We start from the raw sequence: 27,469 nt of genomic DNA on the forward strand, positions 1-27,469 counted from the left end.
CCCCCACACAAAGTTCTCCTTGCTAACCTATATTCATTTTGCAGCCACAGTGCTCTTTGCAAAATGCAAACTATGTCACTCCCTAATTAAAAACTTTCATTGGCTTCTCATGCTTAAGATAAAGCATAGAAATCTCTCTGGTTTTTTAGGTTTAATTCCACAGTATCTGTAATGCAGTATTTAAAGCATCCCTTATTCCTCCTATACTTATTAACAATTTTCTCAAGATAGTTTTATGAATGAATATGATGATTCTTAAGGGTTATTTATAAGGAATTCTCAAAGCCGTCTGTGCCTCAGGAAGACAAAAGAGGGTCTACATTGCTTTTTGGAGTGATTCTCTAAGTAAATAAAGGAGAATCAGAAGCTTGAATTTCAGTGTTTTATGAAAAGAAAACTAACCTATTAAACCAAGTTATTTAGGAATTAGAAATTATGATCAAAATAACTGCAGGTTTGGCTTGATTTAGTGCAGCCATCGAAAAGCTATATGAGGCCAGTTTTCAGATGGAAGTCACATGGTTCTTTAATGTAAAGCATATACTTCTTAACAGTCTCCAGCCCTTCCGTGTTGCTCCAGCTTCATCTTGATCATCTTCCCTTGGCTTCTTACTCATTCCGTTTGCTCCAACTGTGCTGTCTGCTGGCAGTTTCTCACCCCTGCTAAGCTGTCTCCTGCCATAGAGGTTTTTCACGTGCTGTTCCTTTTTGGAATGTGGTTCCTATCCCTCTTCCTATCCCTCTTTGACTAGTTAACTTCTGCTTATGCTTTAACTCTCAGCTCAGGCAGTCCCTCAAAAATTTCTTACTGACTGCCATGCTTATCTTAGAGTCTTTTCTAACCATGAACCTCTCCTTGGGGGCAGTTTCCAAATTATAATTTTGCATTTATGTGTCTAAACTGGCAAGTATTCTCTGTAAGCTGGAAGTTCCATGAGGGCAAAGACTGCCTGTTTTATTGATCAGAGGATCCCCACAGTGCCTGGTACATACTAGGTCCTATATATACATTTGTTCAATGGATGGACAGACAAACAAATGGACGGATGGGGGGGGTGGATAGATGGCCAGGATTCTCAAAAGAAATAACATTTGCCGATTTATTTTTGAAGTAGAAAAAAGAAAAGCACACTCAGAAACTCTAGCTTCAAATCTTTCCTTCTCTTTTGTTGCAGAGTGAATCATAGTCATACTTCATCTAATGTTATGGCAGAAAGGACATTGAATTTATTAGTTGGCACATTCATGAATCACATAATGGATCACTACCTTGGTCTAGGTGACAGGAGAACCTGCATTCAAATCCTTGTTCTGTAAGAATTCAGAGTTTACTGGAGTCCATAGAAAGGAAGATACATCATTACATTGCAGAGTGAGGAGGACTTAGAACTGGGATGATGAAGTGCTCCACAGTGGTTTCAGAACTAGCCCTTGTGGAAGGTGGGTTCCCTTAAGTTGGTTCAGGGGCTAGAGTAGAAGGGACTGGCTTGGGAAGGGAGGCTGATCAGGCAGGACTCTTAACTGCCTACCTTCTTTAGATACAGAAAATCTCCACGTTTTTTCTGTTTTACAAATGGGGGTGCTATCGCAGGTTTTCTCTGTTAAGAGAAGTTGACAATTGTTGTTTCCAAAAGCTCAGAGAATGATTAATCCTGCTGAGAAAAGCAGAGTAAGTCAGTCTTCTTGGAACAGAAGATGTTGGAGCAGAGTCTCTCCTTTTAATTTTTTTTTTAACTTGGCTTCCAGATGCTGAAACTCTTAAAAAATAGTTAAAGTAAGAAAAAGGAAAAAATAACCCATGGTATTAAAAAACACCTATTTACTTTAAAACCTTCCTACTTTTTCTGCAAAGCTGAAGTTTTATATATGTTAAATTGATAATGATTTTTTCATATAACTTTATAGCATGTATCATTTTTCCCATTTATTATCATGTAAGACTTGGGAGTCAGGCAAAAGATGATTTCATGTCCTTTCTACAGCATCCTGGAGTATTTTCTAGCCCCTTTCTACTCAAAATGTGGTCCATCAGTATCAGTATGACCAGTGAGTGTAACCAAAATGTGGATCCTCAGGCCCCAACCTAGACCCATTCGTTCAGAATCTGCATTTTAAGTAGATTCCTCATATGAGTCTTACACAGTTAAAATTTGAGAAAAACACTGTTTTAACAGGCCTGCCTAACTCCCTAGTGGGAGCTTCCCAGGTGGCTCAGTGGTAAAGAATCTGCCTGCCAATGTAGGAGACACAGGTTTAATCCTTGGGTCAGGAAGATCTCCTGGAGAAGGAAATGGCAACCCGCTCCAGTAGTCTTGCCTGGAAAATCTCATGGACAGAGGAGCCTGGTGGGCTATAGTCCATGGGGTCACAAAGAGTCAGATGCGACTGAGCACGCACACATAACACATACTCTGAATTGTAAATTCAGTATAAAGGGACACCATCTATAGTATAAACTGAGAAGTGATGTGTTGAGACCTGTGCTTTAGGAAAGCAACTCTTAACAGCAAAGAGGCTCCTCCAAGGCTCCTGAAATAATACTGGTGAGAGAAGCTCAGGCTTGACCCTAAGCAATAATTGGGGATGGGGAGAAGAGATATTTAAAGAGGTGCCAGGGATGAGATTAAGAAACAACTATGTATGAAATAGATAAGCAGTACGGATATATTGTGTAGCACAAGTAATTATAGACATTATCTTTTAATAACTTTTAATGGCATATCATTTGTAAAAATACTGAATCACCATGCTGTATACCAGAAACAAATGTAATATTTTAAATCGACTGTGCTTTCATTTTAAAAAATACCGTGGACTGATTCAACACTTTTTCTTTTGATTTAAAATAAAGGATTTTAGCAGGATCATCCTGCTTATTAATGGTGGCAACCAACTGGATTGTCAGTGCTTCCTGCCTCTCTCTGTGGTCCAAGCTGCTATTCCTTTGACTTTTGTCTAAGATACGGCTTCTTAGAACTGCCGGCTGCTCAGACCCTCCCCGACAATGAGTTTATTATAGTCGAGATGTGTAGGAACCAGCTCTGCCAAAGCATAAAGCACACGTCCAAGATGATGAACGGCATCACTAAAAATAATAAAAGATTAAGCACACATTCCAGGGAAGTGACAGGGCATTCTTATGGAATTTGCCAGACTAAACTGTAGTGGATTCTCTTCACTGTCTCTCTATCCGCAAAATCAGACCTCCAAAGTGGCTTTGCTGAGATACAGATTTTGGACACCACTGGCAGGCAGCATCTCTGTGCAGCTATAGGGCTGATCCAAGGGGCTGGGCTTGCAGCTGACCCCGTGTAGCCCACAGCCTGTCTCAGCAGTTCATCATCAACAAAAAGCTCAGCAGCCTTTCCCGATGCGACCAGAGACTAGGAACCTTCAGAGATTGTCTTACTTCCCCATCGCACAGAGGAGGAAACTGAAAAGATGATCTTGGTTGCCCAAGGGTGCACCTCTTGGCTGCGGTGCCTCATCATTCACCTGTACCTGATACCACGAGAGACTCTGAGTGTGGGAGATGATTTGATCCACAGCTTTTTAGAGGCAGTGAGTCAAAGACATGAATCTGTCTTTAAGGACAGGAATCTCTAATCTGAACCAGATAGAAAAGAGTAGGCTTAAGATGACAGACTTTACAGTCCATTTCTATCCCACCTCCCCTCACCCCCATGTATTCCTTCTTCAGGGTTCCCCCATATCTGAAAATCAGTTCATGAAAATGCATTCAACTGCATACATGGGTTACTTACACTGTTCTCTATGTATACTGACTTCAATAAATCATTTTTTTTTAATTAAGAAGTGTGCCAACCATGCACAACCTCAAAAAAAACCTTCCTGCCGGCAATGCTAGCGGTACTGATGGGAGCACCCAGCATGTGTCGGGGGTGGACTCTGCCAGGTGTGTCGTGTGTGTTAGCCCCTTGAATTCTCTGGGGAGGGGCTGTTCTAGCCCTGTTTTACAGATGAGAGAACTGAGGCTCAGAGAGGTAAAGTACCTTGTCCAAGGTCACATAACCAATGAGTATATGCTACAAAGAAACCTCATTTCCATTCCCCAAAAATGACCGATATGTTCTGTTAGGCTGTTTTCTTTGACTTGTCCCAACACAGAAAGGAATGATTTCTCTTCTGTCTGACTTCCCTTGAGATAATATTTTGGATTCAGGATCTGTCTCATGGATGTCCCCTCCCCCAGCACACCGCCCCCCCCCAAGCCCTTCCTATCCTTCCTGTAGGAATGAAGACAGTGAGACAAAGATGATTGAGTTTGTTCTCCTTTTCACCAAGGGAGAAACAGTGAATGATTCATTTAGTTGACAGACTGTCTTTAAAGAGCCACCATCAGCCACACACTCTATGATGTGCTAGTGACCAGCTTAGATTGGGCCTTCGAGGGTGGCTAGAACTGAGTTCAAATCTTGACTCCACTTGAGCTAAATGGCCCAGAGCAGGACAGTGCTGAGTAGCTCCTGGGGTGATTCTGTGAGTTAGACAGGAGATTGCAAGGAAAGCACAGAGCCTACAAGAAATGTTAGAGAGAGGGAAGCCAGGCCCTAAAAAGAGAGCGTAAATGGTGCTAGGCTGTGTCAGCTCAGTCATGGGCCCCATCACCACTGAGGCTTGAGCAGGAGAGCAGGACCTTCCAGGCAAAACATCAGCTGGCTTCCAGGGCTGAGCGAGGTTGAGGTAGGCTTCCCCAAGGAGGGGCTAGACATTCCAAGGACACGGACCAGGTTGGACAAAGCCCTGTGCCTGGGCCAGCCTGTCTGCCAAGGGAGACAACAGCTGCCCAGAGCAGAGATTTCTGTCTCTTCAGCAAAGAGGAGCTTGAATGGGACCATGGGGTATTGGGAGGATTGGCCGCAGAGGTCACGGTGGATGCTTTGAATTATGCAAAAATAAACTCCACTGTAACCAGTAGGGCAAAAACAGAGCCAAAGGATACAGTCAGTGTTGAGCTAATACATGTTAAACAATGGCAGGAGGGCGTGGGAGCCCTGACTCGTGTGTCAGTTTCAGTGGTGTAAATACTCTCATGATGGACCATTTCAGAATACCATTGTAATGTCCTTAGTTGTGGAGCTGGGAAGAGAGGCACACCATTGGCATCACAGGAATGAGCCAGCACACCACCATGGTTCATAAAAGCTGGAACAGCTTGCCTCACTGAGACATGGGCTCCGAGGAACCTATGGCTCCCTTTGGGGACCAGGGCTTAGCTCCTCAAGTGAATGCCTTCAGTGTCCTAGGCATCATCATGTGACCCAAGGCAGACTGTGCCTAGCCTTTGCGATCTACAGTCTCCTAGGGAAACTGGCATTAATCCAGTAATTACAGTAAGTTACACAGTGCGCAGAACGCTCAGAAGTCCTGTCTTATCTGAAGTCCTATCTTATCTGGAGGGCACACCCATGTCCTTTGTTTCAAAACCCGTAATAAAGCGGAGACTGTTATTGTCTTTTCTGAATCAAGAACAGAGTACCTCATCAAAGTTTTTTCGCCATGCTTGCATTCACTTTGTGGTATTTAAATCAAGATTGTTGTCTTTACAAGCCCTTCAAGAATTGAGACTTCAAGTGCCTTTTCAGATCCTAGTGGAAAACCCGTCAGAATACAACCAGGAAAGCATTCAGCAGAGTCCATTTCATAGCAGCAGCAGCCTGGACACGTCTGTCCAGTTCAGCCTCAATGTCAAGCCCAGATTGGACCCCCTCATACGGTGGGTGCTTCTTCTGGGGGACCAGCTCACTCTTGTTTTGCCTCCCAGGTGGTCTTCGAGGCGTTGCACAATCTGGAGCCGCGAGGGTACGTCGTGGGTTGGATCATTGCCATCAGCTTGCTGGTGGGAATCCTCATCTTCCTGCTGCTGGCTGTGCTGCTCTGGAAGGTGAGTGGAGATCGTGGGTCCCCAGGGAGTCTCCACCCGGACAGCCAGCTCTCCTGCCTTGCTGGGATAGAGCTCCTTGAAAGTGGTTTCATGTTGGAACTTCCTTCCTGGAGCAAGGTCCCCTCCAGGCAGTGAATGGAGTCTTGACTCCTCTGAGGTCATTCACACCTGAGGACTGGACCACTTCAGAGGGAACCCCAGAATTCACCCTCTTCTTCTTGGGGCTTCCCAGCAGAGTTGCCACCAGTCCTACTTGGTGAGTAACAGCTGGGACTGGGATGTGGATGGTTAGCTTGTTTACCTGTCATAAACATAAGAAAAGAAGCTACAGAGCCACTCTGTTCTTCTCCCATGTGGAATATGGGAAAGATTTCCACCCAGAGGACTCTAGTAATGGAGATAGGCTATGTGTCCAGAGTGCTGCCCAAGTGTCTCCATAAGAAGTTCTCCCAACCCCATGGGGGTCCATTTGTAGGTGGTAGACTTTCCCTGCCTCCTTCGACAGGGAGCACCTGCTCATCCTTCACGTCTTGCCTCTTGTCACCTTCTCAAGAAAGAGGGGTGTTCTCACCCTCAAGTCTAGGATAGTTTCTTTGCTCTGCACTTTGCTTTCAGAGTACCTGGGGTCCTTGACTTTGGAGCCTCTGTATTCATCAATAATGGTTTCAGAGTCATTATCTGAGGAAGGTCTGCCTCTTCCACTGGAAGGTAATGTGCCAGCTGAGTGGGGTCCTGTCTCTTCTTGTTTCCACCGAGTTCCCAGCTCCTTGAGAAGCACCAGGGACTGCAACTGGGACTTTCTGACACCAAGTTCCTGCTTTTCTAGTGTTCTGGGTTTCAGAGGCAAGTGGAGACAGCCTTTTACATGATTTTTGGATGGATGCTTTAAATTAAATGATTAGTTCCTTTGGGATTCCAAAATAACTTGTATTTCTTGATCAATCATAGAATATATCAGTAAGAAAAAAGTTGTCAAGTACTCAGGAGCCCTTAGCCTAAAACCGCTTTTGGTCACTTTACCTTTTGACCTTTTTCTCTTCATAATAGACAAAGGCCAGGCATTCTCGTACCACCTGCTTATTTTAGTGCATTACGTTCTCCAGTAAAATATCTAATATGTTTTCAAGTGCAGGACATCTAAAATGAAAGCAATAGATTCAATTATCAATCTGAAAAAAGTATATACTTCAGAGTATCTAAGAAGTCTAGAAACAGGAAAAACAGTGTCTTGCAGTACATTTTTCAGATTGACATTTGGACTGATTGCTTTAAATTCAGAGATTCTTCACCTAAAAAGTGTTTCAGGTTTGAAGAAAGATACATTGAACATATCACTTGAAAGTAAGTTTACCTCAGGTTCCCATGCTGTGAAGGCACCCCAGGTACTGTTTCATAGCCTAGCTCTCTCTGAACACAGAGTTGTGAACGTCTTTCCCTGTTTTTAAAAACCTGTGTCCAGTGCTGTCCTTGGGCTGCAGCTGTTAGAAGATCCCCATCCTCAGATGCTGGGGTTCAGGTGGTTCCTGGCTTCACACTTCTTGTAACCGCAGCAGTGGATATGCTTAGAGCCAAATCTTTGCACAAATCTTTTATTATGTTCTTAAAAGGAAACTTTAAAAACAGAATTACTGAGTCAGAAGAAATGCGCATTTTAAGCCTTTTATTACATATTGCCAGTTGCCTTCTATAACGGTTACACACGCGGTGTATCAAAAGTGCCTATTTTCCCATATATTTGCCAGGAGTAGATATTACCTTTTTGAAAAAAACCTGTCCATTTGTTGTTTGTTTAATCTGCGTGGCCAGATAGATTGTTAATTCTCCATTTTCTCCAACTCCTTCCTGCCAAGGCGTCTGGTCTGTGGGTAGAGAACAAAGCCAGCTCAGTGCTTGAGCTCTGAAGACAGCAAGGGCTTTGGGGGGTGTGGGTGTGTGTGTATGTGTGTGTGTGTGTGAAAGAGAGAGACTTCCTCTGTTTTTGTATGAGCATTTTATTTATTCATTTTTTAAAATTATATCACACTGTTGCTTTAATTTGTATTCAAAAAATTTCAAGTAAGTTTAGACATCCTTTTTTATATATTTATATTTTACTTGCATTTCTCTCTCTCTCTCTTTTTTTTTTTTTTGTTGTTACTTTTTGACTGCAAACTGTGGCATGTGGGATTTTGATTCCCCAATCAGGGATCTAACCTGCGCCCCCTGTATTATAAAAGTGCAGTCTTAACCACTAGACTACCAGTGAAGTCCCTGTATGGACATTTCAGAAGAGAGGAAACGCTGTCCTCCATGGCTGGGTGCATGGGACCGGACAGGGACATGGAGTGGGCAGAGTGTGGTTGTGCCCACCACCTCCTGTGATGGGAGGCCCTCCCTCTGGCCCCCACTTTGCTTTGCTGCTTTAGAGCACCCTCTCTCCTGAGCACACACTCCTACCTCCTTCCAGTTGTCATCTGCTTCGCTTTGTTTCTCTTGTGTTTGTTTAAAGAATGTAGTTGCAGGCGAGGGTGTCATGGGATGGCCAGCACCCTGAGGTCACCGAGTTGTGTGTGATCCAAAGAGCCCAGATACCACTCTGTGCCTTGGACTAGCCATGAAGTGGTGGCAGTCAAGGGGCCTTCACCAGACAAGGTCACCATTAAGTGAGGGTGGGAGGAAGGGTCTAGAACAGTTCTGAGAAAGCTGGCGAGTGATGACGTGTAGGTCAAACAGTTTTGCTCACCGTCCAAGAGCAGTATTTGATTTCAACTCATATTTACTGAATACTTGCTTTGTACCAAACACTGGGCTAGGTGCCTGCATGCCACAGTGATTGTGACTTGACTTGAATGCATCTCCATCGAGCATACAGACTGTAAATAATAGTTGAGGGTGGTGAGTGCTGGGTAATGAGTGTTCTGGAAACTGTGAAGAACACCATTAATTCCCCTGTCCCCACTCCAGGGGAATGAAAAGGCAGAAGAGTGCAGCACGGTAGATGAGGGCTCAGGCTTTGCAGGCTGACAGCTGTGAACTGGAACCCTGGCTCTTGCCCTTGCCAGCCGTGTGACCTTGGGAGAGCTGCTTACCCTCTCTGATCCTCAGCTTCCTTCTCTATAAAACAGAGACCCTAATATCCAGCTTGAGGTATAGAGGTAAATTGAAGAAAGTAGGGAAAACTGCTAGACCATTCAGGTATGACCTAAATCAAATCCCTTATGATTATACAGTGGAAGTGAGAAATAGGTTTAAGGGCCTAGATCTGATAGAGTGCCTGATGAACTATGGACTGAGGTTCGTGACATTGTACAGGAGACAGGGATCAAGACCATCCCCATGGAAGAGAAATGCAAAAAAGCAAAATGGCTGTCTGGGGAGGCCTTACAAATAGCTGTGAAAAGAAGAGAGGTGAAAAGCAAAGGAGAAAAGGAAAGATACAAGCATCTGAATGCAGAATTCCAAAGAATAGCAAGGAGAGATAAGAAAGTCTTCTTCAGCGACCAGTGCAAAGAAATAGAGGAAAAGAACAGAATGGGAAAGACTAGAAATCTCTTCAAGAAAATTAGAGATACCAAGGGAACATTTCATGCAAAGATGGGCTCGATAAAGGACAGAAATGGTATGGGCCTAACAGAAGCAGAAGACATTAAGAAGAGGTGGCAAGAATACACAGAAGAACTGTTCAAAAAAGGTCTTCACGACCTGGATAATCACGATGGTGTGATCACTCATCTAGAGCCAGACATCTTGGAATGAAAAATCAAGTGGGCCTTAGAAAGTGTCACTATGAACAAAGCTAGTGGAGGTGATGGAATTCCAGTTGAGCTATTTCAAATCCTAAAAGATGATGCTGTGAAAGTGCTACACTCAATATGCCAGCAAATCTGGAAAACTCAGTAGTGGCCACAGGACTGGAAAAGGTCAGTTTTCATTCCAATCCCAAAGAAAGGCAATGCCAAAGAATGCTCAAACTACTGCACAATTGCACTCATCTCACATGCTAGTAAGGTAATGCCCAAAATTCTCCAAGCCAGGCTTCAGCAATACGTGAACCGTGAACTCCCTGATGTTCAAGCTGGTTTTAGAAAAGGCAGAGGAACCAGAGATCAAATTGCCAACATCCACTGGATCATGGAAAAAGCAAGAGAGTTCCAGAAAAACATCGATTTCTGCTTTATTGACTATGCCAAAGCCTTTGACTGTGTGGATCACAATAAACTGGAAAATTCTGAGAGAGATGGGAATACCAGACCACCTGACCTGCCTCTTGAGAAATCTGTATGCAGGTCAGGAAGCAACAGTTAGAACTGGACATGGAACAACAGACTGGTTCCAAATAGGAAAAGGAGTACGTCAAGGCTGTTTATTGTCACCCTGCTTATTTAGCTTACCTGCAGAGTACATCATGAGAAACTCTGGGCTGGAAGAAACACAAGCTGGAATCCAGATTGCCAGGAGAAATATCAATAACCTCAGATATGCAGATGACACCACCCTTATGGCAGAAAGTGAAGAGGAACTAAAATGCCTCTTGATGAAAGTGAAAGAGGAGAGTGAAAATGTTGGCTTAAATCTCAACATTCAGAAAATGAAGATCATGGCATCTGGTCCCATCACTTCATGGGAAATAGATGGGGAAACAGTGTAAACAGTGTCAGACTTTATTTTGGGGGGCTCCAAAATCACTGCAGATGATGACTGCAGCCATGAAATTAAGACGCTTACTCCTTGGAAGAAAAGTTATGACCAACCTAGATACCATATGCAAAAGCAGAGCCATTACTTTGCCAACAAAGGTCCATCTAGTCAAGGCTATGGTTTTTCCAATAGTCACGTATGGATGTGAGAGTTGGACTGTGAAGAAGGTTGAGTGCTGAAGAATTGATGCGTTTGAACTGTGGTGTTGGAGAAGACTCTTGAGAGTCCCTTGGACTGCAAGGAGATCCAACCAGTCCATTCTAAAGGAGATCAGCCCTGGGATTTGTTTGGAAGGAATGATACTAAAGCTGAAACTCCAGTACTTTGGCCACCTCATGCGAAGAGTTGACTCTTTGGAAAAGACTTTGATGCTTGGAGGTATTGGGGCAGGAGGAAAAGGGGACGACAGAGGATGAGATGGCTGGATGGCATCACCAACTCGATGGACGTGAGTCTGAGTGAACTCCGGGAGTTGGTGATGGACAGGGAGGCCTGACGTGCTGCAATTCATGGGGTCGCAAAGAGTCAGACACAACTGAGCGACTGAACTGAACTGAACTGAAGACCAAATGCTTAGCACTTAATAGAAGCCCCCAGTTCTAGTCAGAGGACATTTCCTAAATGAGGTATCATTCAAGTCTAACCTTGGATTCGGTTTGAGTTTTCCAGGCAGGGTAGGACAGATGGATATTCCATGCAGAGAGGAGAGAGATCTGGGGATAGGGTGGGGGTAAGCACAGTCACCATAGAGATGGCTGGGAGACTGGACTCCACCAGGCCCCTTCCCTCTCCATGTAGACTCAGGGCCTCTCCATGTGACCCTTCCAGCAGACTGTGCTGACATTTTACGTGGTGGCTCTGCTCTGGGAGAGCATAGTGATAGCTGCCAGTTCTCTGAAAGGCTGGCCCAGAACTGGGAAGGCATCATCCTACTGTACTCTGTCAAAGCAGTCACATGCCACCCTAGAGTCAAGGGACAGGAAATAGACCCTGCCTCCCAAGGGGGAAAGCAGCAAAGAGTTAGTGGTATCTTTTGTCTATCATATGCATGCTGTTCCAAAAAATGGGTAAAACCTTAATCTTTTCTTTAAAACTCACTATGACAAAGGACAATTCACCTAACTGGAAGTTTTGTTGTTTTAAAGTAGATGAAACCTCATTTCTCTTCCGGTGTCATAGATAAAATTGTGATTGTACTCCTTAGAAGGAAAAAAAAGTAAAGCTCGGTGCAAGGTTCATGAACACACCTGCCATTCAGAGTGAGTTGTCTGTTTAGGCAAAGTGACAGTGCAGTAAGGAGCTTGACAGAGGGAGTTCTTTAAGAAAAATATTTTTCTCTTAAAGGACTAACTAAATGTAATGATTTTATAGGACACTGACAAGGGCAAATGAAATGTAGGATTATTGTGAAGACCTATATAATGAAGCAGGGCAAAGGCTAACAGAGTTCTGCCAAGAGAACGCACTGGTCATAGCAAACACCCTCTTCCAACAACACAAGAGAAGACTCTACACATGGACATCACCAGATGGTCAACACCGAAATCAGATTGATTATATCCTTTGCAGCCAAAGATGGAGAAGCTCTATACAGTCAGCAAAAACAAGACCGGGAGCGGACTGTGACTCAGATCATGAACTCCTTACTGCCAAATTCAGACTTAAAGAAAGTAGGGAAAACCACTAGACCATTCAGGTATGACCTAAATCAAATCCCTTATGATTATACAGTGGAAGTGAGAAATAGGTTTAAGGGACTAGACCTGATAGAGTGCCTGATGGATGGAGGTTCGTGACATTGTGTAGGAGACAGGAAGCAAGACCATCCCCAAGAAAAAGAAATGCAAAAAAGCAAAATGGCTGTCTGAGGAGGCCTTACAAATAGAGAAGTGAAGTGAAAAGAAGAGAAGTGAAGAGAAAAGGAAAAATGTAAGCATCTAAATGCAGAGTTCCCAAGAATAGCAAGGAGAGATAAGAAAGCCTTCCTCAGCGATCAATGCAAAGAAATAGAGGAAAACAACAGAATAGGAAAGACTAGAGACGTCTTCAAGAAAATTAGAGATACCAAGGGAACATTTCATGCAAAGATGGGCTCGATAAAGGACAGAAATGGTAGGGACCTAACAGAAGCAGAAGATATTAAGAAGAGATGGCAAGAATACACAGAAGAACTGTACAATAAAGATCATCATGACCCAGATAATCATGATGGTGTGATCACTCACACTCACCTAGAGCCAGACATCCTGGAATGTGAAGTCAGGTGGGCCTTAGGAAGAAGCATCACTACGAACAAAGCTAGTGGAGGTGATGGAATTCAATTGAGCTAATTCAAATCCTAAAAGATGATGCTGTGAAAGTGCTACACTCAATATGCCAGCAAATTTGGAAAACTCACCAGTGGCCACAGGACTGGAAAAGGTCAGTTTTCATTCCAATCCCAAAGAAAGGCAATGCCAAAGAATGCTCAAACTACTGCACAATTGCACTCATCTCACATGCTAGTAAAGTAATGCTCAAAATTCTCCAAGCCAGGCTTCAGCAATACATGAACTGTGAACTTCCAGATGTTCAAGCTGGGTTTAGAAAAGGCAGAGGAACCAGAGATCAAATTGCCAACATCTGCTGGATCATGGAAAAAGCAAGAGAGTTCCAGAAAAACATCGATTTCTGCTTTATTGACTATGCCAAAGCCTTTGACTGTGTGGATCACAATAAACTTTGGAAAATTTTTCAAGAGATGGGAATACCAGACCCCCTGACCTGTCTCTTGAGAAACCTGTATGCAGGTCAGGAAGCAGCAGTTAGAACTGGACATGGAACAACAGACTGGTTCCAAATAGGAGAAGGAGTACATCAAGGCTGTATATTGTCACCTTGCTTATTTAGCTTACCTGCAGAGTACATCATGAGAAACTCTGGGCTGGATGAAACACAAGCTGGAATCAAGATTGCCGAGAAAAATATCAATAACCTCAGATATGCAGATGACACCACCCTTATGGCAGAAGGTAAAGAAGAACTAAAGAACCTCGTGATGAAAATGAAAGAGGAGAGTGAAAAAGTTGGCTTAAAGCTCAACATTCAGAAAACTAAGATCATCGCATCCAGTCCCATCAATTCATGGCAAATAGATGGGGAAACAGTGGACACAGTGGATGACTTATTTTTCTGGGCTCCAGAATCACTGTGGATTGTGATTGAAACCATGAAATTAAAAGATGCTTGCTCCTTGGAAGGAAAGTTATGACCAACCTAGACAGCATATTAAAAAGCAGAGCCATTACTTTGCCGACAAAGGTCCATCTAGTCAAAGCTATGGTTTTTCCGGTAGTCATGTATGAATGTGAGAGTTGGACTATAAAAAAAGCTGAGCGCCAAAGAATTGATGCTTTTGAACTGTGGTGTTGGAGAAGACTCTTGAGAGTCCCTTGGACTGCAGGGAGATCCAACCATTCCATCCTAAAGATCAGTCCTGGGTGTTCATTGGAGGGACTGATGTTGACGCTGAAACTCCAATACTCTGGCCACCTAATGCCGAGAGCTGACTCTTTGGAAAAGACCCTGATGCTGGGAAAGATTGAGGGCAGGAGGAGAAGGGGACGATATGGGATGAGATGGTTGGATGGCATCACCGACATAATGGACAAGGGTTTGGGTGGACTCCAGGAGTCGGTGATGGACATGGAGGCCTGTGCTGCGTTTCATGGGGATGCAAAGAGTCAGACATGACTGAGCGACTGAACTGAAACTGAAATATATTCCTAAAACTTCAGCTACAGACCTCTTTTTTAAAATTTATTTTCTTGAAGTGCAGCTAATTTACAATGTTTACAATCATTTACAGTGACTTACAATTTGCATTTCTGCCATATGGTAAAGTGATTCATTTATTTATGTATATATGTACTTTTTTCATATTCTTTTCCATTATGGTTTATCACAGGATCTTGAATATAGTTCCCTGTGATATACAGTAGGACCTTGTTGTTTATCCATCCTCTGTATAATAGTTTACATCTACTAATCCCAAACTCTCAGTCCTTCCCTCCCCCATCTTCCTCCCCTTGGCAACAAGAAGTCTATTCTCTATTCCTTTGAGTCAACTAGAGATCTCTTATCAACTTGGATTTCTATGTTTATAACCTAAGAAAAATTCATTGTGTATAGAGGTCTAGTATTACATTGACCATCCAGAAATCTCTTGATTAATGGACCTAATATTTGAGTTAGATGGGAGGGCTAAATGATTCTGGCTTACCATATTTCACATATCATTCCCTCCAGTCCTTTCAAGGCGAAAGTCACCTAGTTGCCACTGTGAACCAGGAAACACTTCACTAGGACCTTTAAAGGCAAGTGAGCAATATTCAAGTCCTCTTCCCCTTCTCAAGGGACATCTCTTAAAGTTCCCTTTGCTGTATACAGCTCCTGACACTGCTGCATATGGTTGCTTGCCAGTGCCCTGAGTTCATGAGCCCCAAATATTGTTCCCAAAATGTATGCGGATAGTGACTTGGTACTGGAAGTGAACAAGACAGCTGGCCCAGTGTGGATGGACTTTTTATGCCACACAGGCCTACAGGTCAGCATGCCCTATACTTGGGAGCTGGCCAGTGCCTTCACTCAGCAAACAGTACTGGATCCTTGCTAGGTAGCCAACTCAGGATGAAATGACAGAGGTAATAAGTAACAGAGCCCTCTCTCTATCTTGAAGAGTCTGGGAAAAGCAATTAAGTGACCAGAGATGGTGAGTGAGCCCAGCATGCGCAGCTCTGGGCCAGGTAAAGAGCCTGTGCCACCAGCTCTTGGCTCCGCCTACGGGTCACCATGGTGCCACCAACATGCCCATCACCGCCTGTTTGTCTTAAACAGAAGCCTCTTGTGGGGTCAGCAAATGCCTTCTCCAGAGCAGAACTCCAGGCTCCTTGCCTCGTGCTTGCCCCCTTCTCTGCCTCTGGGCCTTACAGAAGGCTGGCTGCTGGCATGTCAGGCACTCTCTCCTGCTCCGCAGCGGCAGATCCTGGCTCTGACACAAAATCCACAGTGAGGGCCCCCCAGCTAACCAGATCCTTCTTCAATCTGAAATGGATCCTAATCAGCTTTCCCAGAGCCAGGCTGTTAGCAGACATTGGGAGCCATAATTTAAACTTTCTGTGCAAGGATTACAGTAGCCTGCCAAACCACCATGCAGGAAGAAAACTTTGAAATAGGAAACTCTTTTAAGAGAGAAAAATTCAAATGAGTCCCCTCTCCTTTCCTTTGGCTCCCGATTGGTTTTGAAATGGCCTGGCCCTGGGGCCTCTTCAAGACAGTCATAAAGGCCTGTTTATAGGAGGAAGTTTCATTATTGTTCAGATGGTGTATGGGACTTGCACCTTTAAGGAGTGCCTTCAGCTCGTCAAGCCAGCCTTTGAGTCAAGTGGTGAAAGAGTAGAGATGCTGGGATGTTTTTACTTCAAGAGGAAAAGCCTCATTGAGGGCCCCAGACTTCTCTCTCCTCTTCTGCCTGCTCCCTTGTACAATTTGCCAAAACAAACAGGCCACCACTTGGTGAAGGAGAAAACTTCATCCTCCTCTTCTGCTTCCAACCCAAGAACCGTTCCCTCCCTCCTCTTGGCGCCTTTTGCCAATGAGATGGCCTGGAGCAAAGGGCATTGCCATCGCCTGGTCAAAACCATGGCCAGCCTCTTCCCAAAAGGCCCAGGACCTGCCAGCTTTGTCTGCTCTCAGGTGTTGTAGAGCTGGGCCATGCAGCGGCTTTGCCATCCTCTTCAGAAAGGCCAACTCGAACCCTCTGTCCGCCGAACCTGTTCTAAGAGCCTGCTGCTCTGGAGCTGGCTTTGGGTGCCTGGTTTTCACTTGAGAGCATTGCTGCAAACCTCAAGCAGAAGCACTTAGAAAAAGAAATCTATGAAAAGGCTCAGAGGCTGTGTAGGTTTGGCAGCCCCTCCAGGAGTCATTGGGGGGTTATCACCTTCCCTCCAGCTGGGCTAGGAGAACCCTTCCTTGCTTCTCCTGCAGAGAAAAAGAAAATGCACAGGCACACACATATATACACCCCCTTTGCACTGGCTCAATTGAAACCATGTGCCAGAGACACTCGGTGGAGACTTATTTATGTTTGGAAGTAAATATTGGGTTGATGTTGCACTGTTGACATCTCGAGACAGAGACGTGCTATGTAAATAGTCAAGGAACTTGAAAGGGCTGATAAACATGAGGCCCTGAGTTAGTCCAAAGAAGGAGTATGTCTGAGGCCCTTAGAATAGCTACCCGGGAGGCATCCCAAAGGCCAGGGAGGAGTAGGTGGAGGGTCTCCCTAAAGACCAAGCACCATGGGGTTGTTCAGCTGTTCCTCACTCACCCCAGACTGGGCTGGGAAGGAGGAACCTGATGCTGCAAGCTGTGGAACCCCAGAACCCAGTGATTCTCACTTCTTCCTTGGCCCCAGGCCTCTCACAGCGTCTTCCTAATTAGGGCTATTCAAGGGGAAACCGGCTGTTTCCCTAGGAATTTTCTGGCAGGTTTTTGATACAAGTTTGCATGAGAAAGTTGTGTGAATCTGTCAGAAGGTCTGAGGGAGCCGCCCTGTGGTACTACAGGCCCCCTCTGGAGCAACACAGACAAGAAGCCAGAAAAGCCCCTGCTCTCTCAGCTTCCAGCAGAGCCAAGTTTGGCTGGAGTCTCCCTTCCTGTAGGGTTTCCATGAGTGTTTCCTCTGCTACAGACAGATCAATTATAAACAGAATCTTTTGCCCCTCAAGTGCAAAGCAGGCACTCGAAGGTTCCCAGGAAAAGTGTAGGAAAACACAGACTCCACTGGCTTAGCATTGAATGAGGGGCTACTTAGGGTCTGATTTAACTCATCATGGATCATTTCCCAGCACCCTCAGCATGGGCTCAACCTGCCCTGAAAATCTAAGTTTGTTCAGCATCTCTTCAAGATTTTCCCCAAATTAACCATGAACACTAATGAGGGTGAAAGTGTAGGCCTGCTGCAGGGGAGAAGTGCCTTTATAGTCTTGATTTATCTTTGTGTTTGAGTTTTAGACTTCTTTATACTTTATAATATATCCATACTTTAATATAAAAATTCAAAATTAACGTTCCCGAAAACTCTTTGTGAAAAATTGATACTGGGTAAGGACTTTGTGCCCTGAGCCTTCTGCGTGTGAGAGCTGGGTACACAGCTGTGTGCTTCACAAGCTGCAGTGCTGAGTTTGCCTTGGGAACCAACATAAAAAGCCTTCATTATGTTTCAGGGCTAGAAGAGTTCTGAGAATGCCATCCGTCTCTTGGGCGGAGACAAAGACACTGGGGCTTAGAGCCAGGAGGTGACCTGCTCTGGGGCCCCAGCATGAGCAGTAATCACAACTCCAGGCTCCCCGTGCACTGCCTCTCCTGTCCTGCCCTTCTGACTAGGTCCTATGGCACTGGGCAGGCCTGGCATGTCACAGTTGTTTAGGGGGCCATGGCTTGGTAAACTCAGAGCCTAAGCTTTGGGCTGTCTGCCAAAAGCCAAAATCAGGCTGTAAACAACAGCATGAAGGTGACAGTCTCTTTTTCTGAAATGGAGTTCATTTGATCACATAAGAAACGTTAGTTTGACGGATCCAGCTCTAGACTATATGGTGCCTTGGTGCATGCGTGCGTGCTGAGTCGCTTTAGTCATGTCCAACTCTTTGCAGCCCTATGGACTGAAGCCCACCAGGTTTCTCCATTTGTGGGATTCTCTAGGCAAGAATACTAGCGTGGGTTGCCATGACCTCCTCCAAAGGGTCTTCCCAATCCAGGGATCAAACTCGTGTCTGCATGCGTTGTCTGCATTGCAGGCAGATTCTTTATCCACTAAGCCACCTGGGAAGCCCATGGCACCTTGGTGCAAATAAGTAAACAGCACCATGTCCTCCAGAAGCTTTACTTCCATCTGTCAGAAAATTCAGAAAAATCTGATTTTGTTAGAAAAAGATACTTCACTGCCATCTGCTGGAAATAGTTGTAATAAATTTCACATCTCTCATATCTGTGACATGAGTGGTAACCCCAACAACTTATATGCAGTGCACGGCCTGTGCTGTTTATCCAGCACTCTAGTCATGAGAATGGACCATGTTTTAAGAAATTGTCTTTGGGCTCCAGAGAAAAAGGACAGACATCAGTGGCAGCTCCAACCTTCCATCTAAGAGACTACGCACAGGTTGTGTTGGGAACGGGGCTCTGGAGACCCTGCTGCTCTGGAGTGGGGTGGAGACTTTGCAAGGCTGTTTCTAAGAGAAGCTTTACAGTTAACTGCCAGTGGGTGCAGAGTTTTCAAGACTAATACTGACTGCACTCCACTTGAGAAAAAATAATTCCTACAGGATATGACGCCGTCACTTTGTTGGTAACAAGTATGACACATGTAAACTTGAACTCAGAAGAGCCACCTGTGAGAGACAGTGCAGACACTCTAAATCCTTGCTGGATTGACACTCTGCATCAAATCCGCATGCCAGCATAACATAGCTATGAGGAAATGTGCCGACTTTTTGTCCCCTTTAGAGGAACAAGACAGATCTGTTCAGCAGGACCAGACACAGTGATGCTCTTTGCATGTGGAACCCTGTCAGCTGCCCCCCTGCTACTTTTCCTATGAGTGTCAATCCATTCATAAATCAGACAAAAATATGGAATTCTGTATCAGTTAACCCTTGCTGTGTAACAAACCGAAGTTTAGGAGCTAAAAAACCACCACCATCTACATAGCTCACAATTCTGTGGGTTACACTGACCTTGACAAGGCAGTCCTCCCATCTTTGTGGGGCTCACACCCCACAGCTGCAGGCAATTGGGTGCTGTCTGGTTTAGGAGGACCTCAGCTGGGTGGATTTGTCTTTCAGCAGCAAGACCAAACTCGTTCACATGGAAGCTAGGCAGGGGTCTGAGAAAGCAAGCGGGAGTGTGCATGGCTTAAGTGTGGAACTGACAGGGCATCACTTCCCTTGTATTCAGCCATCAAAACAAGTCACAGTGCAGATCTGGAAAGTGAAAAATAGCCTCAGTCTCCTGATAGTGTTTGTTGCAGAGCCACGGTACAGGGCATTTTTGCATTTATGACTGGCACTAAGTAGAAGTGAGATGCTAAGCTCTGGTGATAAAAAGCACAAATCCTTAGGAATCCTAAATGTGAAAGATAATAAGAGAGCAGAAGACAGCTGAAGCTCTGCTTGATTGGTGCCACCGTGGAGATATGTTACATCTTTGGAGTTAAATGAGTAAAGATCACTGAAACATCATGCTACCTGCAGGCAGAATCCTGTGCTAAGAAATCTTACTCTGATGTAACATCCAGCCTTCTTTCTACCAGTATGTTCTCCTCAGTTCAGAAAGTGTACATGACACACTTGCTCTGTTAACCACATCTGTATCTTTCAAGAATGAGATATCCAGCAGTAACTTCTTGATAGACATTTCCACAAAACCTTTGGTTGCTTTGCTGGCCTCCTGTGGGTATGCTTAGAGGATGGCAACAACAATCTTTTTCTGATTCTCCAGAACATTCAGGCCAAGCCTCCTTTTTATATTTCCTTGCAGAAGGAAGAAAGTGGTAGAGATTTGAGAAGAGAGAAGTGTATGTGTGAGGGTGTCAGGAAGTGGGGTTCTGACAGATGTGGTCTGATGCTAGGGACATAAGGGAACTCATTATCTGTCTGCAGAATGGACCTTGAGGATCAAAACTCAGAACACAAGGGCCCTTGCCCTTGTTCTATGGAAACTTCCACTCCCTCCTGGCCATCAGTCTGCACCACTTGGCCGGCTGCTCTCAAAGGGAGCTCTCACCTGGGCCATGCAGGTGGAGGTGACCAATGCTGTCTTGGCAGCTCTCTTAACAGTCTTCATCTTCAGCTGGGCCATAAACCTCTTTCAAGGAGTAGGAGGAAGATGCAGTGAGTCAGTGGATTCTGGGTTCACGGTGAGTAAGTGTGAGGACAGATGCACAGAGGAGTTAGATGTGCTCACGAGCCTGGGTTTGCTTAACAATTTGTTTAGGGCAAGTTTGGTGCGTACATCCCCCATTGGCAGCAGACTGTGGAGATTACTAGTCTCAAAGGTCTTCAAATATGACTATGAGAATTATATGCCAGTGACAGTGTGGTACCAAAAACCTGCAGGGCAGCCTCCCTGTAGTGAGCCAAGAGTGCATGTCTGTTTCATTTCCCCTACTCAAGGGGATCAAAATGAGGATTTGGGGGCAGTTATTTATTTGGAAGACAATCTCAGGAAACACAGATGGGGGACCAGGAGAGGGAGAGGGCAGGGAAGGAAGCTAATAAAGGATGTTATCAAGCTGGTTACCACTGCAGGCAACTTCCATGTGGAGCACACACCTCAGGATTTCGCACCCAAGGAGAGAGGGAGCTGGGGTATTTGTACACCCACTCCCATCAGTCATGTTTAAAGGCAGATACAGGAGGATGTCTGACCTCAGAAACAGAGGCCACTAACTCTGGGGAGCACAGAACAAGAGATGCCAGGTGTTCCTGAGCATGGGGAAAAGGTCAGCTTTGGACTACAAAAGGTTACTTTTCTGTGGCAATAGTGCCTGCACTGTCTGTGTGAGAAGTGGAAATCCATCTTACCATATGTGAAAAGCCATAAACTTTGGAAGGAGAGATCTTTTCAGAACTAAGCTAGGGAAACTACCATCATGGTTCAGGAGGAGTTGCCAGTTCTAGGGAGATACACACTGCCAGCTGTGTGCACAGCAGCTCATTAGGGTCACAGATTTGAGAGAAAGATCTAGAAGACAGCAAGGTAGGATGCAGACCTGAAGACACTTTTAAATGCCTACTGTATGAGAGCAGTATTTATCAAATTGTTCCACAATGGCTAATGTCTCACAGGATATTTAACAGATTTATCAAAAGTTAAATAAGCTTGAGAAATATCAAGTCCCTGACTTTCTCAATCCTTTCCTAAAAGGGTTAATTTGACCCTTTGCTGTTCTTACAAATTACATTACAAATCTCTTAAAGAATACATTGTTTCCAAATTTATTTGACCAGGAACCTCTTTACTCCCAAACTACCTATGAATGGCTCAATAACTAGTGTTCCCCAGCACAGAGTTTGGGAAACACTCCACCAGAAGTGCATTGCAAGGAACAAACAGCTTATTATAAGAAAGCCTTCAGGGAGTCCATGCATTTTGAAGAGTGGCTCCATGTAACACTTCTAAATCAGCCTAGTCTGAGGAGTTTTCCAGGCCTTCCCAGCACTGTAAGTAGATCATGCCACCTCCCGGGCCAGGCAGCTTTGGAACCAAAACAGTTGATTCTCCAGCATGTCTAACCCAGCCTCTCCTCTTTCTGCCTTTCAGATGGGCTTCTTTCGCAGAAGGTACAAAGAAATTATTGAAGCTGAGAAGAACCGGAAAGAGAATGAAGACAGTTGGGACTGGGTCCAGAAAAACCAGTGACCCGCTACCCCTCCCCGTGACGTGGCCCAATTGTTCGCCTATCGTCCCAATCTTTGTATCTTCCATATTTGGAAGAAAGAATCTTCTCCAGATTTTTCGGAGGCCCCACGATGCTGTTCTTGTCCTCATTCTCTCGAGCCCAGGTGGCAACCTGAGGCAGCCACTTCGGCCAGGTCGCCTGATTGGAACCATCACCACCTCCTTTTCCAGTTGAACTCCGAACTTTGGAAAGCCGGCTGCAGAGCTGGGGGATATTTATGAATGCAACAAGTGTGGTCAACCCTCAGGGGAAAACTGTTAACCTAAAAGTATTTTTATAAATATAAGCCTTTTATACTGATTATGTCTTTATATTTGTATCGATGTTTTATTATTTCTATTAAATGATTATATAGTTCACTCAAGCACTGATATCTGGCCTGAAATCTTGGAAATACATATACGTTCATACAAATGTTAAAGGAAAAAGATCTTATTGTACTTTGGAATGGAACTTGCTGTTAAAAAAAAGGACTTGCAGATGAAATCATCTGAAGAAACCTCATGTGATGAATCCATCAAGCAGGCGGTGCTATATATCAACTGCAGTTGGGGTTGACCGCGAAGACATTTCACGTCTTTGTTGCCTGGAGTCAAGTGTGAAATAATGTGCTAAAGAACCAAGAGTGTTTTTTCATCTGTACCTTTCATTGGAAGATTCCCAGCAGGAATTTGGATGGAAAAACCTGATTCCTGAGGCCTGCTCTGCATCACCTTATAGAGCAGGCATTTCACCCTCCTTTCACTTGGATTAAGACATGAAAGATTGGAGCAATGCCAGTTGGTTATCTGGTAAACCTCAGAATGGCATCTCATCCTGGACAAAGTGCATCAGAGTCCACATACCACCAGGACTAAATCAGTGGCCGTCAAGCAGAGACTTGTGTCTGAATGCTGTGATGTGTTGCCTTTTCACGGAAATCTGAGTCAGAGGTCTCCATTGTCCCCAGCACTCTTGCTGTCCCAGCTAATGGTAATTGCAGAGTCCCTCCTGGAGATGACCATTCAACCTGTCTTTTTAAAAAAAGTTGTATCTTAGGTGGGATTCTTAAGAAGTGGACCCTGAGACAAGGGTTTTCACACAGTAACTTATGAAGGAAGTTTCCCCAGGGCGCACCAGTAAAGACATGAGGGAGGCAGGACAGGAAAGGGGAAGAAGCCATGTAAAGAAGACATTTCAGGGCACATCCTGTGCAGGGGGGCTTCCAGCCCAACCCTGCAGCGGGGGCTCTGGAGGGTAACTTATGCCTCAGAGTTGTACCAACCCCGTGGTAAGGGAGCTGAGTGTTCAGAGTCTTGCACCCAGGGGAGATGTAAACATTTTTTCACTTCATGCCAGCAAAAGAACCCCCATAGCTCAGGAACAGTCCTCAAAAAGAGAGCTGCACCCCAACCTGGGAGGCACACAGAGATGATGTAAAGGGCTCTGGGCATAGCACTGATGTCATCACCTACCCCTGCAGGGCTGAAGGCCGAGTTACAGCCTTCACTATGCAAGCTCTCTGTTTGACAGTGTTTGTTACCAGATGCACAGTGCTGTCCAGGTTTGAGTGCAGTGTGATTCTCTGAAAGGGCAAGGAGAGGGTGGAGGTAGCATGTCGAGCACTGCACCTGGCCTGTGGTGAACACTCAGTAACCGTCAGCAGCCCTGGCTGCTGTTGCCGCTGCTGGGAAACCATCGGGTATGAAGGAAAATATGTCTAAGACCAGGGTCTGACAGTCCTCAGTGACTTATCACAGCCTGCTCAAGCTGCAGGTACAAACAGATGGCATCAGATGCGAATGAAACAAGCAACAAGACCAGGCATCTCTCTCCTAGGGCCTTGTTGACTGGAGGCTAACATGTGAGGGGACTGTGAGTGTTGTTGAAAAGACACAGAACTCAACCACAGGGGAGACAGGTTTTTCCATACACATACTTGGCCAGTCCTTGTAAAGATACCTAAAGTTTTGGCAAAATCATGAGAGTGCTAGGCGCTTGCGAACCTGGCATGGAGCACAGGTGTCTGTTTTTTCTGCAGTTGACTCTGATACAGGAAGATTCGGAATGCATCATGCTTCCCTTCCCGGTGACCATGGGAGCAGACAGAAGCCAGGGGGTCAAGGGCATGAACTAGGCTGGTCTTAGAAGGAAGTTAAGGATATAGCCTCTCACTGAGGGGTGGAGGCCCTGAGGTAACAACAGGCAGATGCAGGCAAAGAAACCAGTTCTCACTGAGAGTTCACCTAGGATAGATGTGTATGGACCCCAGCTGTGCCTGAGGCACTGTGCTGAGTGCTGGTGGCTCCCGTGGGAATACACTTTGCCCCGGGGGAGACAGATCTTCCCACAGTAGAGCATAGAGCGTGGATTCCTTTACAAAACCTCATTTGGAGCTCTCCTTGCACATTCTCTTGCTTGTTTCATGGTGTCCTTTAATACATCATTTAGGACTTCCCTGGTGGCTCAGCGGGTAAAGAATCTGCCTGCAATGCGGGAGACCTGGGTTTGATCCCTGGGTTGGGAAGATCTGGAGAAGGGAACATCTAACCCACTCCAGTATTCTGGCCTGGAGAATTCCATGGACTGTATAGTACATGGGGTCGCAAAGAGTCAGACACGACTGACCAACTTTCACCTTTTGGGATTCTTGGGTGGTAGACCTGGACAACTCCGCGACTTTGACTAAATGCATTAATGGGCACTCACCAGCCTCCTGCAAGAAATGCAGATGCATTGGTGAGAGTGTAACAGGATAACTGGCAGGCCCACAGTTCTGCAGCCTCAATGAGGGAAGGGCAGACTCCATAACCAGTGTCAGAGCTAGGATCCATGTGCTTCTGAGTGGTAGACACTCAGGAGTGAGCACATACCCTGGAGGTTACTAAGACTAAATAGGGCAGTTTTTAAGAAAATCATGCTTGGCATCTGCTGGAGCAAGTACTGGCAGCCAGTCTGGGGCAGGGGGTACCTCTAACTTATTTCCTGATGCTGAGTAGCAGGCGGGCTGCAGGGAGTGGAAAGCTGACCAGTTAGCACAGACATAGAGAGGGAAGTCGAGCAGGTTGTCAGGGCTCTCAGCTTGGCCAGTTCACCAGCTCCATCCAGTTCAGAAGCCATTAGTAGGCTCTTGAGGGAAGCAGACAGAATGGGTTGTTGTGTCTTTGTTCCTCGTTCAGAAGGTTCTTTTAAGATTCCACAGCGCCTTCCAATTTCTATCTTTCCTGCCTCTGTGGGTTCGCTGTGGAACACTATCTGATACTCTCTCGCACAGCATTGTCAGCTTCAGCTTTTGACTGTGTAGTCATTAGGGTTGTCATCAACTCTCACAAGGATTGAGATGCTTTTTAAATATGAAAAAAGGACCTTTGTAGAAATTGAGAGAATGCCCCCTTTTCAAGAATGATTCACTTATGCACAGTTTACATGGACTAAGGAGTTTGGAACACCCCCAAGTGAGCCTTGAACCCCTCACAAAGAGGCCATGAGGTTCAGGAATGAAGGGACACTGGCAGGAGCGACTGGGTCCAGTGGTTTTATGGTGACTGACAGGCATGTGTCCAGAATCACTTAATACTGAGGTCACTGAGGTATTGTCAGTCAATTCTTCAGAAAAATTCCATCAGCGTCACCAAGCCCTCAGCATTCTGAAGTTGGTTAAGCTTTGTAGAAAATCCAGTAGAAAGTTCTCCTTTACCAAGTCATACGTAGCCTTCAGCCCTGGAGCCAGAGGCAAGGAGATTCCAAACAAAACTAGCAAGCCTCCTAGAAACATCTGGGACTCGTTTTTGTTGTGAACATGTAGCAGATCCCTTCGATGGTTGAGATGGGTGCTGATACACAAACTGTGGAACCATAGCAAAGTCATTTTTAGAAAGCTTATTCTACTTTTATTTTTGGAAAAGTCATCATGGCAGGGGAATGCAGTTGTGCATGGGTTACATGTAAAGCTACACCTGTTGAAACCTACACCTGATTCAGACTTCCAAATGTAGAGGCAGAATAAAGGATTGGCATTTGGGGGAAATGGCCTTTTAGCAGATTAAACGCAGAAAACCACTGTCCCTTAGAAATGTTCCAAGTATGCAGGGTTTTAGTCCATGATTTGTTTAGCTATGTAGAGCAAGAAGATACACAGTGGAGAATGTGTTTTGAAGCAAAGAATGGCTGAAGTGGCAGTAGGGTCAAAATGAATCTTCTAGAATGTCTTCTGATTTTTAGCATGTGAGGGGGATAATGACCAAATATCCTATGTGATGCAATGCTTTATAGCTCAATGATCTAGGTTTCAGCCTGTGTTAAGGTTTTTCTTCAAATTCTAATGTATGACTGGCAGAATGAGTTTAAAAGCTTTCAGAGTGGTTAATTGCATGGCAGGCACCCACACTAGTTCACTTCCAGAACTTGACTGATGCGTCCATGTTTCTGTTGCTGAATTTTTGTGGGAGGGATGTTCCTCTTCACAAAGTCACATGTATTCAAGTCTATGCAGTCACTTCTAATTCACTTGCACTGTTTGGGAAATGCAGGTTTACAAAAATACATGTTTGGAATAAAAAAAATGGCTGCAAATGATTCAGGAGTTCAGTCTGTAATTTCTTTTGCTAATTTATTTTCCCTTTTTAGGTTGTTGAAGATGGGGTTTCAATGTAATACCGCATGAGCATTTAAAGAGCCTCTGCAGGTCCATCTAATTAATTGCACATAAAGAACACACTCTATGTGGTCAAGCTGTCCCTGATCTTTGGCCTTCCTTCCACGGTCCTCACCTTGTCTGTGCGTCACTCACCCACCCGGGCAACACCTGGAACCTTGGCCTTAGGATTTTGTTGTTGTTCAGTCACTCAGTCATGTCTGACTCTTTGTGACCCTGTGGATTATGGCATGCTTGGCTTCCCTGTCCTTCACCATCTCCCGGAGTTTGCTCAAACTCTTGTCCATTCGGTTGGTGATGCCATCCAACCATCTTGTCCTCTGTCTTCCCCTTCTCCTCCTGCCCTCAGTCTTTGCCAGCATCAGGGTCTTTTCCAAGGAGTCAGCTCTTAGGTCTTAGGATGGATGGTCTTCGGATGAATGGGACCAAATTGAATGGAACAGGTTCCTAACTGTTGTTAGTAGACTGAGCATCCTCCTGCATCTACCAGCTAGGAAGCACTTTCCTAGGAGCCTTTTGGTAGCATCCTTACACATTTACAAACATCGTGTTCTCTTAAATTTTTAGTCTTCTGCATCTGTCTAGTTATCTTCCTGTTCTTATCTCAAATGGTGTTTATTTGTGTGTTTTTCTCTTTTTTCCCTAGAAGAGGCCAACAAAGATCTATTTTATTGATCTTTTCAAAAATAAGTCTTGATAAATCTTTGGCTATACCAATTAAATCTACTGGGTTTTCCTTTCTATTTCATTAATT

The 27,469-nt window shown here is 44.9% G+C and overlaps 1 protein-coding gene across 1 annotated transcript in view; it reads left to right on the plus strand.

Annotated features, from left to right (window-relative positions):
* The window catches only part of ITGA9 (integrin subunit alpha 9), a 368,409-nt gene extending 341,773 nt beyond the window's left edge, over positions 1 to 26,636 (plus strand). Inside the window, exons 27-28 of the mRNA XM_069561451.1 lie at positions 5,786 to 5,905; positions 21,944 to 26,636. Of these exons, the coding sequence (XP_069417552.1) occupies positions 5,786 to 5,905; positions 21,944 to 22,042 (219 nt within the window). The 3' untranslated portion in view covers positions 22,043 to 26,636. The remainder of the gene's footprint in view (positions 1 to 5,785; positions 5,906 to 21,943) is intronic.
* The last annotated feature ends 833 nt before the right edge of the window (positions 26,637 to 27,469 follow it).

This window comes from Ovis canadensis, chromosome 19 (assembly GCF_042477335.2).
Source record: "Ovis canadensis isolate MfBH-ARS-UI-01 breed Bighorn chromosome 19, ARS-UI_OviCan_v2, whole genome shotgun sequence".
In the NCBI taxonomy this organism is placed as follows: domain Eukaryota; kingdom Metazoa; phylum Chordata; class Mammalia; order Artiodactyla; family Bovidae; genus Ovis; species Ovis canadensis.